General features: G+C 49.1%; 1 protein-coding gene across 2 annotated transcripts in view; it reads right to left on the bottom strand.

Moving 5' to 3' along the window:
• VTCN1 (V-set domain containing T cell activation inhibitor 1) overlaps positions 1–11,521 on the bottom strand; it is a 67,906-nt gene extending 56,385 nt beyond the window's left edge. The window contains exon 1 of one of the 2 annotated variants that reach the window (XM_032486956.1): positions 11,232–11,521. In XM_032486956.1, coding sequence (XP_032342847.1) covers positions 11,232–11,497 — 266 coding nt within the window. In that variant the 5' untranslated portion in view covers positions 11,498–11,521. The remainder of the gene's footprint in view (positions 1–11,231) is intronic. The other variant, XM_032486955.1, reaches the window with a different exon arrangement.
• Between the last annotated feature and the right edge of the window lie 4,139 nt (positions 11,522–15,660).

Raw genomic sequence — 15,660 nt, 5'->3', positions numbered from 1 at the left:
CTCGTTCCTAGGCTCTGGGTGAGCAGCGATCTGCAAAGCCCGTCCCCAACATTCCCCGCACGTGTCCTGAAAGAGCTGGCATGAGAAAGTGCCAGGAGACAGAGCCCTCTATAGGGAAGGCCGCAGAGCGGGGCCCACGCAGAGGCGACTGCAGCAGGGGCTTGGAACTTCCGCGGCTTCTCTGAATTGTCATGACGCTGTATTAAGGTCTTTAGACAAAGACGCCCTGACCTAAGGCCACCAGAATGGCAGCATGACTCTCCCATCAACTCTGGTTTCTTCTTTTGGCTGCAGAGAGTCACCAAGACTTGGAATCTCTTCCAAAAAGGGAAGACAGAGGAAGAGAATGGGAAGCAGTTTCCCTGGACAGGTCAGGACAGGTCAGCTTCTTCTCGACTGGAGTAACTCCTCATCTCCGTCTACCCTGCCGCAGGACTTCCCACCAGGACCTGTCTGGAAAGCTTACCCCAGGCTTCAGGGCTTATAGCTGGAGCTCTTCTGGGGTCTGGAAGAAGCTCCTTTCCACACAGAGCTGGCTAGTACATGACGCACCTTCCCACGCCTTACAGGACTGTATCCTGACCCTGAAGCTTATACCAGCCACTATATTGTCCCTATACTGTTATATTCTGCTCCTGGACTGTGAGGCTTTTTAGCAAAGGATACAGTCAATCATCAAATATAGGAAATGAGTGAAAGACTATGTCCTCTCCTCATACCAGAAGCAGGTTCCCCGGGGGCAGAACCTAGTTTTGAGTTGTGTGGGGCAGTAGAGGAGGGCGGCTAGCACCAAACCAGGCAGAGAGAAGCAGAGGCCAGGCCATCCCCAGGAGATAGGACCAGTGTCATTGTCGGGGTAGGGGTGCAGGATTCAGGAGAGTGCATGGTCATGGAAACCAAAGAGGTGTTTCAAGGGGGAGACAGTAGTACAAAAGAATATGAAAAGGAATATATGCATGACTGGAACATTATGCTATTCACCAGAGATTGACACATTGTAACTGACTATGCTCCAATAAAAAAGACAAATTTCTTGAAACTATATTCAGTATCTTGTAGTAATCCATAATGAAAAAGTATATGAAAAGGAATATATGTATGTGTATGTATGACTGCAGCATTATGCTGTACACCAGAGATTGACAACATTGTTAACTGACTGTACTTCAATAAAAAATAAGAAAAATTTAAAACACTTAGAAAAAGAAGGAGGTAGTAGGACATTTGTGTTGAATGCTGTTATGAAGACAAGATCAGCTCAGAGAAATCGAGGTTATGTTTGGCGACATGGAGGTCATTAGAGACGTGGACAACAGCTATATCTCAGTGGAGTGGGGACAAAACCTCACTGGAGTAAGTTGCGGAGAGAGTAATAATAGAATACATGGTTTACAATACGTGTCTGCTAAGTGCTTTATATGAATTAACTCACATTCTTCTCACAATCTTATAATTAGATTCTAATGTCACGCCCATTTTACAGATGAGGAACCCGGGCACAGAGAGGTTAAACAACCTCCCAACGCACCTGTGTGAAAGGGGCAGAGCTGGGCTTGTACCCAGGCCGCCTGGCTCCCGTCTGCACCGGATGCCACCACCTCACGTTCCCTCTACAACACCAGCAAATCATAAGACCACTAATTCCCGGCGGCTTTCAGCAAGTATGCCAAGAAGGGAAAAGAGAGGTGTGGCGGGAGCTGGAGAGGTCAGGGGGCTGAGAGGGGGCTTGTCTTTAAAGATGGAAAACACTGACACTCGGGTTGCATGCTGCAGGGGTACTGGGGGAGCAGAGAGGGGAGGATGCCGGCTGGAGCGGGCGGGATGAGGTGGATTCAGGGTGCAGAGGGCTTGCTCTTTGAAAGCAGCTGGGCTCGTCCTCTGGTACCATGAGGGGAGGCGATGAAAAAGTGCACAGATGATACGGCAAGTATGTGTGGAAAAGTACCCCTCTGCTGGCTCCTGTTTTCTCAGTGAAGGATAAAGCAAGATAATCATCTGAGACCGGGGTAGGAGGTTGGAGCAGAGGAGGCTTGCAGGAGGCCTGAAGAGAGAAGAGAGGGGTGAAATGGCTTTTTGGGGAGAGGAGGGAGGAGAATGCCGTGAAGAGCCGAGACAGAAAGCTAAAATAGACAATTCAGTGCCCCAACATTTTATGGATGCTCTCCGTACCTCTCAAATCCTTCATGCCTTTTATTCTATGAAGTTTTTCATTCCAAATCTGCAGAGAAAGAAAGAGGGGAAACTGTCGGCCTTTTCTCCCATTACTGCTCTGCTGGGAGTCATAGGAATACATTTGGAAGTGACGAGACGGTAAATCTGAAACATTACAGGCAGACGGTTTGGGGCTGTGGAAAGCTAACCTAAAGAGAAATATAACCTGGGTTTCTTACCTGCAGAAACGCCATGGTTTTTCCCCCTTTGTTTTCGCCAAGGCCCGTCTGCATCCTCTTTAGAACGCGTCTTAAGGAGAAATGAGGAGTGATAGATGGTCCCAGGTGAAATTTACCTCCACCTGGATTCAGCCCTCGTGCTTGCGGGGAGGAGTCCAGGAGCCCAGAGAGAAGGCTAACAGCCTCACCTGGAGGGCTTGTTAAAGCGCAGGTTGCCCGGCCCTACCCCCAGTGTGGGATTCTGTAGGTCTGGAGCAGGGAGTGAGAACTGGCACTTCTGACAGGCCCAGGTGCTGCGGCTGCCGCCCTCAGGAGACCACACGGTCTATGGAGGGAGTGCTATCACCCCAGGCGGCCAAGCACGTTCCTGTATCTCACAGAACTAGGACTAGAGAAGGTATCTCGAGTCCACTGAAATCCCAGAAGAATTTGGACGCAGAGGTCCCCTAAGCCCAGCTGCTACTTTTGGACTTGTCATTCCTCTCCCTCCCTCTGAGTCACTTTGTTATTCTGTAAAAACCACGGGAGGGGCTGAGTGAGAGTAGCTAACACACACGGTGCTAACTATGGCAAGGTGCTGCTCTGAACTCCCTTTTTAAAAAATTGAAGTGTAGTCAGTTACAATGTGTCGGTTTCTGGTGTACAGCACAATGTCCCAAACTCTTCACATGTATTAACTCATTTAGTCTTCACAGCAACTATGAGGTTGGTACTACTATTAACTCCAACTTACTGAGGAAATGAGAACACAGAGAGGTTAAGGCGCTTACTTGAGGTCACCCAGCTAGGAAGCAGAGAGCTGGAATCTGAACACAGGTCAGACTAACTCCCACACCGACATTGTTTCCACTTCTTCATTTGTCCAAGGTAAAGATGGTTGAAGCTCTGGTCTCAGATTTAGGATCCTTGATGTCTAGGTAAACTGTGGTCAGCTGGGGTCCACCACAGTTTTTTAGCTAGAGTCACTGGGCAATATCAAATCATTGAAAGAGCCTTGTTCTACCCCATTTTTAAACTGCATGACCCTTAGGCAAGTTGCACAATTTATTCTTATTATCCCTTCAATAAAATGAGGAGAGGTAGTGACTTTCTGAATTTTCAAGCTCTGAAAGGATGTAATTTTCACTGAATTTCTGTCACTTCTCACTCCTGCACTCACTCACCTAGAGCGACCATCTGAAACATCTCAGGCGGAGGCTGATAATCCACAGGTGCCAGCCTCTTCTGGGGACAGCGCCCTCCTCGGCTGGCTAAGAGACCTTCTTTTTTCTTTTTTAATTGAAGTCTAGTCAGTTTACAATGTGGTATCAATTTCTGGCATACAACATAATGTTTTAGTCACACATGTACATACATACATAGATACATTTTCATATTCTTTTTCATTATAAGTTACTATAAGATATTGAATGTAGTTCCCTATGCTATACAGAAGAAACTTATTGTTTATTTTATATATAGTAGTTACTATCTACAGATCTTAAACTCCCTATTCATCCCTTCCCACCACTTTTCCCTCCTGGTAACCCTAAGTTTGTTCTCTATGTCTGTGAATCTGTGTCTCTTTTGTAAATAGGTTCATTTGTGTCCTTTTTCTTTTTTTTAAGATTCCACATATGAGTGATATCATATGATATTTCTCTTTTTCTTTCTGGCTTAGTTCTCTTAGTATGACAATCTCTAGGTCCACCCATGTTGCTGCAAATGGCATTATTTTATTCTTTTTTTATGGCTGAGTAGTTTTCCAGCTAAGGACTCTTCTGCCCTAACAGTCATTGGTCCCTGAGGAAGTGAGTTTTGCCAGTGATGAGCTGGGTTCCGCTTTAAGTGGCAGGAGATGAGGCAGAGCTGATTAGAAAGATAATTTTCTAATAAAAGTCAGCACCGAGGTCTAGTAGGAACTTGTTGGTTCCTGTCCTCGGCTGCCCGGGAGACACTGAGCATGTTGACTTGCCTCAACATTTGCATCTATGAAATGGAGATAATTAGCAGGAGTGTGGGGTGGTTTAGTAATTAACCACTACCCAGTGCTTGGTCATAGCTCCGTAGCCCCAGCTGCCCCTGAAGGCTGTAGCTCTTGACATCAGCAGTGCCTCGTTCAGAAGATTTAGACTCTGAGCTTGGACTCCCAGACTCACCTCACCCACCTTCATGCTTGATCCTGGCAGAGTCAGACATTTATTCTAAACACTCATCATCCTCAGGTTTACAGAAGGATTGTGTCTCAGACTCACAGACAACAAAAAGGGGGGCAGACTTGATTTTTCTTTTTCAAAACAAGAAGCTGAAAAATTCTATGAATATTTTCCAGGGTGTTGTTACTGTCATTAAGAGACCTCAGTGGCAATTTATCTAAGACTACCCTCTAGAATGTGTATTTCACAGCCATGTGTCAGCCATTGTAGAAGGATTTACAAAGATCCTAGCAATAGCTCTTAGGATTGCCAGGCATATAATTATAATTATCACATGTCATTCATACAACTCTAGGATTTAGGTTCTATTATCAGCCCATTTCATAGGTAGGTGAATTGAGGCTCACAGAATTCAAGGTGGTACAAGGATTTGAACCCAGGCAGTCTAATTCCAGAGCCTTGATGTGTAGCCATGGAGCTACACTGCCTCCTTACACCAAGGGACAAGACAAAGGCCAGGTCCTCAAGGAGCCAATTCCGCTGAGGAAAAGAGACGGGCACTGGAAGCAGGTATTCATCAACGCGGCCAACCACGAACATAACAGGAGCCACTAACTGCAACTAGAAAGACCCAGAAAGACTTCAGAATGGAAGTGGCACTTGAGCTGAATGTTGAAAGAGATGGGTTGCATTGCAACAGGTGGAGATGGGGCTAGAGCACCATTGTCAGAGAACAACCCACCCTGGATGTGGGCAGAAACACAGGTGCCACCTGTTTAAGTCTTTCTTCCAATGTGCAGTTCATCTCCTTTTCCAGCTCCCTGTCCTGTTCGTGAGGATGAGCTCTGAAGGCCCTGAGGTCTCAGGTTTCATAGGCTCAGAGAGTCTGAAAGTCAGGCCCATATTTTCCTATCTCAGTGGGGTGTCAAGCATCAACATGGCCTGTGCTGAGGTCCTCCCTAGGCCAAGCCTTGGGTAAGACTTGCTTACTAGGCAAACTTTCATTCTGTTGCCAACCACCATTTGTCTGGCCATCAAATTCTGGTATGTCTGAGCCAGCCATCAGCTAAAAAACTTGGGGGCAATGGAAAACCAAGATTCTGGAGCAAGGTTCCCTGAGCATCCCTTATTCTGGTCTCCCTCATTCTCTATTCCACCCACCTTCCTCTGGTAGAAAGATTTCTGCTCCTTCTCTAGGCCGTAGCTTCCTTCCTTTGACACGTCTTCATCAATCTCATTTTGACTGGTGATTTCCCCCAATCCTAAATGTTCCTAAGAGCTCTCTTCAGATAGAAGAGCCAGGGGACAGATGAAGACTCCAGGGAGAAGGAAGGAAGGGAGGGAGGGAGGAAGGGAAGGAGGAAAGAAACAAGAAGGGACAGGCAGGTGGGGAGGAAAGGAAGGAGAGCAGAGTAACAATTTGAAATGGTGCCAGCTGGGCCTCACTTCTGCTTTAGCTGGCGTCCCTGCTGTCTAGAAGGAGAGGTACCAGATGCGACAGCTCTTTGATGTTCTCTGTTGACTTAATGCTCAACACACCCATGAGCCTTGACTCAGGATTCTTGCCCCTTCCTGGCTGCACTTGGGTTCAAGAGCTACTTGGCAGCACATCCTCCTCACCTTCTGGGAAAAGCCACATGAGTTCTGCTTAAATCCTGCATAGCCCATGTTCTTGTCTGGTTTGGATCCCTCGAACCCATCAGCACCAGGCCTGTATGATGCTCCTACCAGCCTTGGGTGCTCCACGAAACTCTGTTCTGTTGACCCATGCATGATACTCCTCCATCCCAGTCTTGTCCCACCTCTCCACCATTTGCTCCCAGCTCTTTCTCTGACTCCTCTTCCTCGGCCCATCCTTAAACGTTACTTTCTTCTGCCTCCCATCCCCAGTCCCTGCTCTTCTCCTTCTGTGTGCTCTTAGAAGGCTTCCCAGGTGACTGTCCCCTGCCTCCTGCTTGTGACTCTCACAGTGACATCTCTAGCCCTGACCATGTCAGTTCCAGCCTGAAGGCTTCTGCTGTCCACTGAGCATCTCCACTTAAAGTTCCCAGGGGAGCCTCAAATTCAACAGATACCAAAGTTTACTAACTCTCACCTCTCCTCCCTCTCCCCCAACTCACTGTATCCAATCCAGGAACATGGGGGTCATTCTGGGCTCCACCCTTTGCCTCACCCGTTCCTATCCTGTACTGCCCTACCGTCCCCTAAAGTCATTGGCCAAATATCACCAATTTTAAGTCCTAAACATTTCTTGAATTTGCCTTCTCTGGGTCCCTGCTGTCATTCTCTACTTCAGGTCCTTATCATTCCTTGTGCACCTGTTTCCCTGCCTATTCTCCTGGTCTCTAGGTTCGCCGTCCTTGTCTCCACCCTCCACGCTGCCTCTAGAATAACCTGCCTGAGATGAAAACCACCAAGGTCCCCCTGTTTGTGACCTTCGATGACTCCTCATCGCCCACACCAAATTCCTGGCTTGGCGTCTGCTAGGGAAGGCCCACATGGCCTGGCACAGCCTCTCCAGCCTCCTCTCAGCACCCCTGCCTCCAACGTCATGTCCTGAGGATGATACAGAGTCGCTTGTAGCTTTCCAACACCCCATCCTGTCCTGTCCCACTCCCTCTGCCTAGAGGGTCCTTCCCATCCTTCCTCACCTGGATCATGCTAATTTTCCCTCAAGACTGAGCCCGGCTATCACCTAGCTCAGAATACCTTCCCCAGAGCCTCAGGTTAGGGACATGTTTCTGCTGCATTCTGCCCTATTGTCTCATGACTTACGAACAGCAGGTTGGGATTGTTGGTTTGGGAGTCTTTCTTCCCCATTAGCTTATAATCTTATCAATATTTTAGTTCCCTTTGTACAGTGCCTAGCACACAGTAGGTGCTTAGTTAATTTTGTTGACCAGAATGTAACCCCTTCGGAGCAGGAATCACGGCTTTTTCATCCATGGACCCCTAGCAGGCACTCAAATTTTCCACAGGTCACACTTCTGGTCAGTTAATCTAAGACAAAAGAAGCAAGAATACATAATGGAGAAAAGACAGTCTCTTCAACAAGTCATGTGGGAAAACTGGACGGCCATATGTGAAAGAATGAAATTAGAACATTCTCTAACATCATCTACAGAAATAAACTCAAAATGGATTAAAGACCTCAGTGTAAGGCCGGATACTGTAAAACTCCTAGTGGAACTGGCAGAACACTCTTTGACATAAATTGCAGCAGTATTTTTTAGATCTGTCTCCTAAAGCAAAGAAATTAAAAGCAAAAATAAACAAATGGAACCTAATTAAACTTTAAAGCTTTTGCACTGCAAAGGAAACCATCGATGAAATGAAAAGACAACCTACTGAATGGGAGAAAATATTTGCAAATGATATGACCGATAAGGGGTTAATATCCAACAAATATAAACAGCTCATACATCTCAATGTCAAAAAAACAAACAATTCAATTTAAAAATGGGCAGAAGAAACTAGACAGACATTTTTCTAAAGAGGAAATGCAGATGGCCAACAGGCACATGAAAAGATGCTCAGCATCACTAATCATCAGGGAAATGCAAATCAAAACCACAAAGAGATATCACCTCACACTTGTCAGAATGGCTATAGTTAAAAAGAACACAAACAACAAATGTTGGTGAGGATGTGGAGAAAGGGAACCCTTGTACATTGTTGGTGGGAATGTAAATTGGTGCAGCCCCTGTGAAAAACAGCATGGAGGTTTCTCAAAAAACCAAAAATAGAACTACCACATAACCTAGCAATCCCACTCCTGGGTATATATCTGAAAAAAACAAAAACACTAATTTGAAAAGATACATGCACCCCAATGTTCATAGCAGCACAATTTACAATACCCAAGATATGGAAACAACCTAAGTATCCATCAACAGATGAGTGGATAAAGAAGATGTGGTATATATACACAATGGAATACTACTCAGCCATAAAAAGAATGACGTTTTGCCATTTGCAGCAACATGGCTGGACTTGGAGGGCATTATGCTAAGTGAAATAAGTCAGACAGAGAAAGACAAATACTGTATGATATCATATACATATGAAATCTAAAAAAATATAACAAACTAGTGAATATTACAAAAAAGAAGCAGACTCATAGATACAGAAAACGAAACAGTGATTACCAGTGGGGAGGGGGAAGAGGGGAGGGCAATGTAGGGTTAGGGAAGTAAGAGGTACAAACTATTATGTAAAAAATTAGGTAGAAGGATATATTATACAACGTGGAGAATATAGCAAATATTTTATATTAACTATAAACAGAGTATAACTTTTAAAAATTGTGAATCACTATATTGTGCACCTGTCACTTACATAATATTGTACATCAACTATACTTTAATTAAAAAAAAAAAACTGCTCCACCGGTGAAGGCTGCTCCCTTTGACAGCCACAAAGGGAAAAAGGGAAGAGAGTTCTGACCACACAGCTTCTAAATGTACCGTGGAGGTCAGGCTGGGTAGGACCTGCGCACCAGCATTCCATCCCCGAGTGGCATGCATTCCGAGCATGAGATTTGCAGGTAGGAAGCTCTCCGGTAAATATTAAAGAAAATAATCCACAGGGTCGGCAGAGGACTGCAGATCCTCCCATGAACTCTCCCACGCCACCAACGGTCATGATCACCTCAATAAAAGGTATTATTACCAATTAAGGAAATGATGGTGAAGAAAGAAGCCTTGTTAGGGCTGAAAGTGGACACCGGGTTCCCCCAGGGGGCTCCACCTGCTCCCCTGGACAGCCCTCCAAACCTGCTTCCCACCGAGCCTGCGCATCGACCCTCCTCCCGGGCGGTCTCCTTGCACCGATCTTGCTGGCTCGTCACTGCTTTTGCAACTGCAGAGGATGAACAGCTCCGGAGGCACGCCGGAGCCAACAAGAGGAGCCTCTGTGGAGCCACTGGGTCTCTAGAGGGTGGGGGGTCCTCATTTTGAACACCCACCTCCTGCTAACCCTCCCGCAAAACCAGTCAGGCTGGTTGCAATGTATTATTAGAAAGCCCACACATCCCTCTTCGGAACAACAGAGCCACTTGTTGCGTGAGGCGTGTTTCACATCCACGGAACCAAGGAATGAGGGGCGGAGGGGCTGGGACCGGCAGGGAGTTGGGGGATGTGCGGCACCTGGGAGAGAGCTTGGGTTACAGTTAGGTAGGGTGGATTTCAACAGGGCCCTGCCCTTTTCCAGGCTGTGTGTGTGGCCGTGAGCGCATGACTTAACTTCCCAGAGGGGATAATGAACGCTCACAGGCTGTGGTGAGGATTAAAGGAGGCTTCTGTAAGACACCTAGCCCAGGGCGTGGAGACTGAAGGAGCTGGCAAAGCGAGAGCTCCTCTGACGCGGGTGCTTCCTGGGACATCCTTGCAGGGCAGACAAGTGCGGATGGACGGGAGCAGAGTGTCCTTGTGGGGCGCAGGATGGGGGTGCTGCCCGGGAACCTGGGCATCACCCAGAGTCCCCTCGACTCTGCTGCAGGCTCTAGATGGACACTAGAACTAGCTGACGCTTTGTTCTAAGGAAGAGAACTTTCTAGGCTGTCTCTGGGAAGTAACATTCTCTCAGTCTCTTTAGAAACCACTGTTTTTAAAAACACTTTTTGTTTATGGAGGTGGTGGGGTTTGAACCCAGGACCTCACGAATGCTAAGCACACACTCTATCACTGAGCTATGCCCGCCCCCTGCCAAAATGCCACTGTTAATCTGAGGTTTCTCTTCCTCCTCCCTTCTTTCCCTCTCACTGGAAAAGACACAAACAACCCCCAGAGCCACCAGTCTCCCTAAACACCATCCTGAGTTGTGACCCATATTGAATCACCAACCATTTCAGGAAAACCCTTCCTTCACTTTCCATCTCTCTCCTTCCAGAAAGCTTAGTGACAGCCTGAGGGATAAAGAGGCAACTGGAGGTCGCTACATGGGAGGAGAGAAAGGTAAGAGGTGGGGCTTTCTTCATCTGGGGGGTTCGGCTCACCCCACAGATCCTCCTCCTCCATCCTCTCAGCTCTACTGATGGATGTGCGCAACCACAGTTACATGGTCCCCTCACTCCTCGTCTCCTGCTGTTTCTTTACGTCCTCCCCACCCCCATCCCAGGCCCCAGGGTGGGCTGACTCTGGCCTTCCACAAAGGTCTGTTTTCTCAGCAGCAGCAATAGGGATCTCCTCTCCAAAGAGCCCCCAGCAAAACTAGGGACCCCACCCAGGAGCCAGGGTGGAGGAGGGGTGTCGGTGTGAATTACTCAGCAGTGCTGAGACGTCACACCCACAGAGCATGCTTGCCTCCTTCATCCTGGAGGCTGGACAGAGGATCCCCCTACATTCCACCCATCATCAGTCACTGATTCCCTTCCACCCACCAAGCAGCCAGCCCTGTGCCACCCGGCTTGATGCCCCAACAAGAGCCTTGACATCTCAGCCTGGCACACACGCTCCTTGTCCAGAGCTGCCCTGGCAGGTGCCAGCCCTCTAGGGCAGAACACCAACCTAGCCCTGACCAGGGGCCTCAAGTGGCTGGGGAGTGATGTTAAGCTGAGTCCGGTTAGGCTCTGGTCTGGCCAGGTTCCCACCAGCCCAGTGCTCGATCAGATAAGGGTGCAGGTGGGACAGCCCAGCAGTCCTCAGCACCCCACAAAAGACCTCACCCCTGTTCCCTTCCCCTGTAAGGACAGAGACGAGCACACTACCTCCAGAAGATGAACTGCCCTGGGGAAGCCATGGCGAGGGGAAGGGACCCCTCCCGCAGCGCGCTGGATGCGGGGGTGAGTGGCGCTGCCGCTGCCCTCCTGGAGCCGTGACTCACAGCCAGCGCGGGTGCGCTGGCCTTAAATAGTGGGCTCCCCGGGAGTGGCTGGTGCAGCTGTGGATAGCTCAGGTATGAGGAAACGGCGCTGCTGTGCAGAAGTCCCTGCAGGCACAGAGGCCGCCCGTCCCAGCCAGGGATGCCAGGCATGCGGAGATGCCTTGCCAAGACTCGACCTCCTTCCCAGGCCCCCGGCTCCAGGGCTTGTGTTCACAGACGTCTCTTCTCCTGACTGCGAAAGGGAGCGCTGGGGCGGGAGAGTTCATCCCCACTGAACGGGGAGGCTGGGAGGACTTCCTGTAGCAGCTGATGCTCTGACAGAGGCTGGCTCGTCCCAGGGGGGTCTCTCGTGGAGGAAGCTCTTGCTGAGTAACCTCAGAAAGGCTGTGAGCCAAAATGACAAGACTGCTGAGTCTGTCACTCAAGACAGCCTGCGTCGGGCCCCGGGGCCTGCCCAGCTGGACGGGCAGGTCTCTGCTGGCTTCATTTCAGTGAATGGGTGAGAGGGCCCACTCTGCCCACCTCCCAACTCATCTGAGACCAGAACGACACGGAATGTGCATTACATAGAAGCTACTGCTGTGGGGTGTCGGGCTAGAACATCCAGCACTCAGGTTTCCAGCGGCACAGGAAGTCTATGGTGTGAAGCTCGCTCTCTCGTACTGTTTCCTCCATCCCTCCACCCCCGGGGGGGAACCCTGGATGGTACACACCCACTGACTGGCTGACTGGTTCACGAGCCGCTGGCTGACAGACTGTGTTTATTTCGGGGCAGAGATGCCCCAGGACTTCAGCAGAACGAGTCCAGTGCTGGCGCACGCGCTGCTGGAATAAGCATGGAGTACAGCCAAGGAAGGAAGGGAGAACCGGGTGGTGGGGCGAAGACGGCAGAGGAGAGGGTCACTTCACAGTGGGAAGAGCTTTAGAGTCAGCCAGAGCCAGCTCCAAATCCCGAGTTCGTAATTAAAGTTCATGTGACTTTGGGGAAATTGCTTTACTTTTCTTCAAGGCATCTTTTACTGAGCTAGAGTGCGAAGTGCCTGAGGGGGTCCACGTAATTTTCCTTCCCTCAGAGTAAGTAAAGGAGCGACACCTGGGACTTAGGAGGTGCCCAAGCTAACTGGATCCCTCCCCAGGCCTGGGGAGGCTGAAGGAAGTGGGAGCAGTGATTTTAATCATACCTATTCATCTGATCCACCCTCAAGGTGCAAGGTTTCTGCCTAGCTCAATAAGCCTTAAAGAGAGCAGCCTTACCTCAGACAACTCAGAGCAGGGCCATTGAGTCTGTCTCCTCCAGCCATCCATCAGCAGTACAGGGTGGGCTAAGGATGGCCTGGAGGAGAAACCAAGCCGATGCACTGAGAGGTAAAGTGACCGACAAGCAGCTCCTGTCAGGAGGAGAGTGGGGTGAGCACCACCAGGCAGGGAGGTAGAGCTCACAGCAGAAGCAAGCAGACATCGTCTGGTTCTGACACCAAAACCCAGAGTGATGCACATGAAATAACGGGAAAATCATGGCAAAGCAACAGGCCAATACTGAAAGAAAAAAAAAAAAAAGAAGAAGAAGAATATAAAGGCGTGTGTGGAGAGAGAGAGAAATTGAAACATTGATCTCTCCAGGATTTGGGAGCCTCCCTTGGCACTTTCTTTGCACGTGTCCCCTGGGCGACCTTGTCCACTCCTCTGTTTCAACCGGCCCCTCTGCAGATGGGGATGTGCCAGACTGCCCAAGTCAGAACCCTGGAAGTCGCCCTCTCCTGGCTCTCCCCCTCACCCCTACACCCCCGTGCGCCCCAAGTCTCCTGATTCGTCCTGCTTGTATCAGTTTGCTCTGGTCGCCACAAGGGAGCACCACGGCCTGGGTGGTTGACACAAGAGAACTTATTTTCTCGCAGTTCTGGAGGCTGAAGTCTAAGATTGTGGTGTCCGCAGGGTGGGGTTCTTCTGAGGTCTCTCTCCTTGGCTTGTAGACGGCCGCCTTTGCCCTGTGTCTTCACACGGTCTCCTTTCTGTATGTCTCTGTGCCCAAGTCTTACGCAGCAGCCACACTGGATTGAGTCCACCCTAATGGCCTCTTTAAAGACCCTAACATCAAATACAGTCACATTTTGAGATACTAGGGGTTAGGACTTCGACATACAAATTTTTTTTCAGGGGAGGACACATTTCATTGCAGAATACCCCTTTATGCCTCCCAAATCCATTCCCCTCTCTCTACCCCTAACAGTAATTCCACCCTCCTCATTTCCCATTTAAGGGGAATATCAAACAGTCTCCTATTTCACTGTCCTGCCCCCAGTCTGCCCCTGTAAGTGCCAGTCTACCTACAGTTTGCTAGAGTGATTTTCCTAAAATGCCAGTCTGATCAGACCACTTCCTGGGGTAAAATGGTCGGTGGTTCCCCCTACCTGTGGTCTGACCTCTGCCGACCCCTCCAGATTTTGCTCTCACACTTCTGCTTCTCCCTCTGCGTCCTGGGCATGCGGAGCCGCTGCGGGTTCCCCCGGAACGCCGCACTCTCCCAAGCCACCTTTGTACCTGTTGCTCTGTTTGCCTGGAGTCCAGCTCCTGCCTTTTCCTTGTTTGTGATCAACTCTATGGGAAAATGTCCCCAACACTTCAAGCCGACTGGTGCCGTGCTCTGGGCTCCCACTTGACCCTCATGCCTACGTCTGCATTCCTAAGTTATTTTTTTTTTAGAGGGGAGGTAATTAGGTTTACTTATTCATTCATTTGTTTGTTGTTATTGTTATTTTTAATGGAGGTACCAGAGACTGAACCAAGGACCTCGTGCCTGCTAAGCCCTGCACCCTACCACTGCGCTGTACCCTCCCCACTGCGTTCCTAAATTATGACTACTGATCTCTCTGACTCTTTCACTAGACACTCCTTAAAAACAGAAACGGCATCTTGTTCATGTTTGTATTTTACACCAGCATAAGGCACACACAGAGTCAGGAGTGTGACATGTTTGTGGAATAAATGCACGATTTTCTTTCACAGCACACAATGGTAGTACCATTTCCTGTTTGTTCGTCTGTCTCATCGCTAGTCTGTGAGCTCCTGGAGGATAAAAATGATGCCTCATTCATCTTTGTGTCAAGGGTCCTAGCACCATGTCTGACACATACACAGGTCATGGTAATATTTGATGGATGGGTGAGCAGGGGTCAGCTTGGGGTGTGATCCATCAGACACTTTCTGGAGAGGTGTCTTGTGAGCTGGATCGAAGCTGTTAGAAGCAGGAGAGAACACGTTGCATTTGAGATGGAAGAACAGTTTAGGGTTAGGACAAAAGGTAAAGCAGGCGTGTGAAACAAATGCGAAATCTGTTTTCCCCTTGTCGATCTTGGGAGAGAAAAAGAGAGAGAGAGAGACAAAATCAAGATGAACTTAGAGTATCTAGAACTGAAAGGTCTTTTCATGAATTAAAAACAAGCAGCCCAGTCACCTTGGGCTCTATTTTCTCATTGAGTATCTTTACACGTCCCTGGGCACCAGCTTAAAGTTCCCTCATAGTCTCCTATCCTGGCTATTAGAAGAGCAGCCACATACATGTGGGGCTTTGTACTTTTCACAAAAGGCTGTGAGATCACGTGATCCTGACCACACCCCTATGGGGTGAGATTTACCAATGGGAACCCGAGTCTCAGAGATTAAGGGAGTGTGTTCAAGGTCAATCATTTGAGTTTTCCCAGGCCTACTCGCACGTGTGTATGAAAGGGACGATGGGAGTGACTGTAACAAAGCTTGCATCAGCTCCCGAGCCTTACATCTAAAGGCGGAACCTCCGGCAGTCTGCAAGTTTTACCTTTGAGAGTCTCAGGATGTGTTACAAACGTTCTCAGAAAAGCCAACTGTGGAAGAGTCTTCCACGAGGGCCCCCAAGGAATCATGCCTTCGTGGATCTAAGCCTCAGTGCAGTCCCTTCCCGCCCTGACTCTGGGCTGGACACTGGGATGTCAGCAAGTGTGATGTGGGCAGAGGCCCGAAAGGTAAGCGCGCGTTCGGGATTGCCTCTCTGGCTGCCGAAGGCTATTCCACCACCTCGTGATAAAGCCTCTGGCACAGAGACGAGCCCTCCCAGCCGAGAGCCCGACATCCCCCAGCCTCCTGACCACAGCCCGTGATTGACCTCGGGTGACGAGAATTGCCCAGCTGAGCCCCGCCCGAATTGCCGACCCACGTAAGGAACAAACAAAATGCTTGTTCTAAGCCGCTATTTCTGGGGTGGTTTGTTACATAAGCAGTAGCTACACTGTTCTTTCCCCTCATTCTGCTTGCTCTCTGGTGGTCACTGCCTCTGAGGTCAC

The sequence above is a fragment of the Camelus ferus genome, chromosome 9, assembly GCF_009834535.1.
Source record: "Camelus ferus isolate YT-003-E chromosome 9, BCGSAC_Cfer_1.0, whole genome shotgun sequence".
NCBI classification, from domain to species: Eukaryota; Metazoa; Chordata; class Mammalia; order Artiodactyla; family Camelidae; genus Camelus; species Camelus ferus.
Note: the sequence above shows the minus strand (reverse complement) of the source record. Positions and strands in the feature narration are given on the sequence as shown.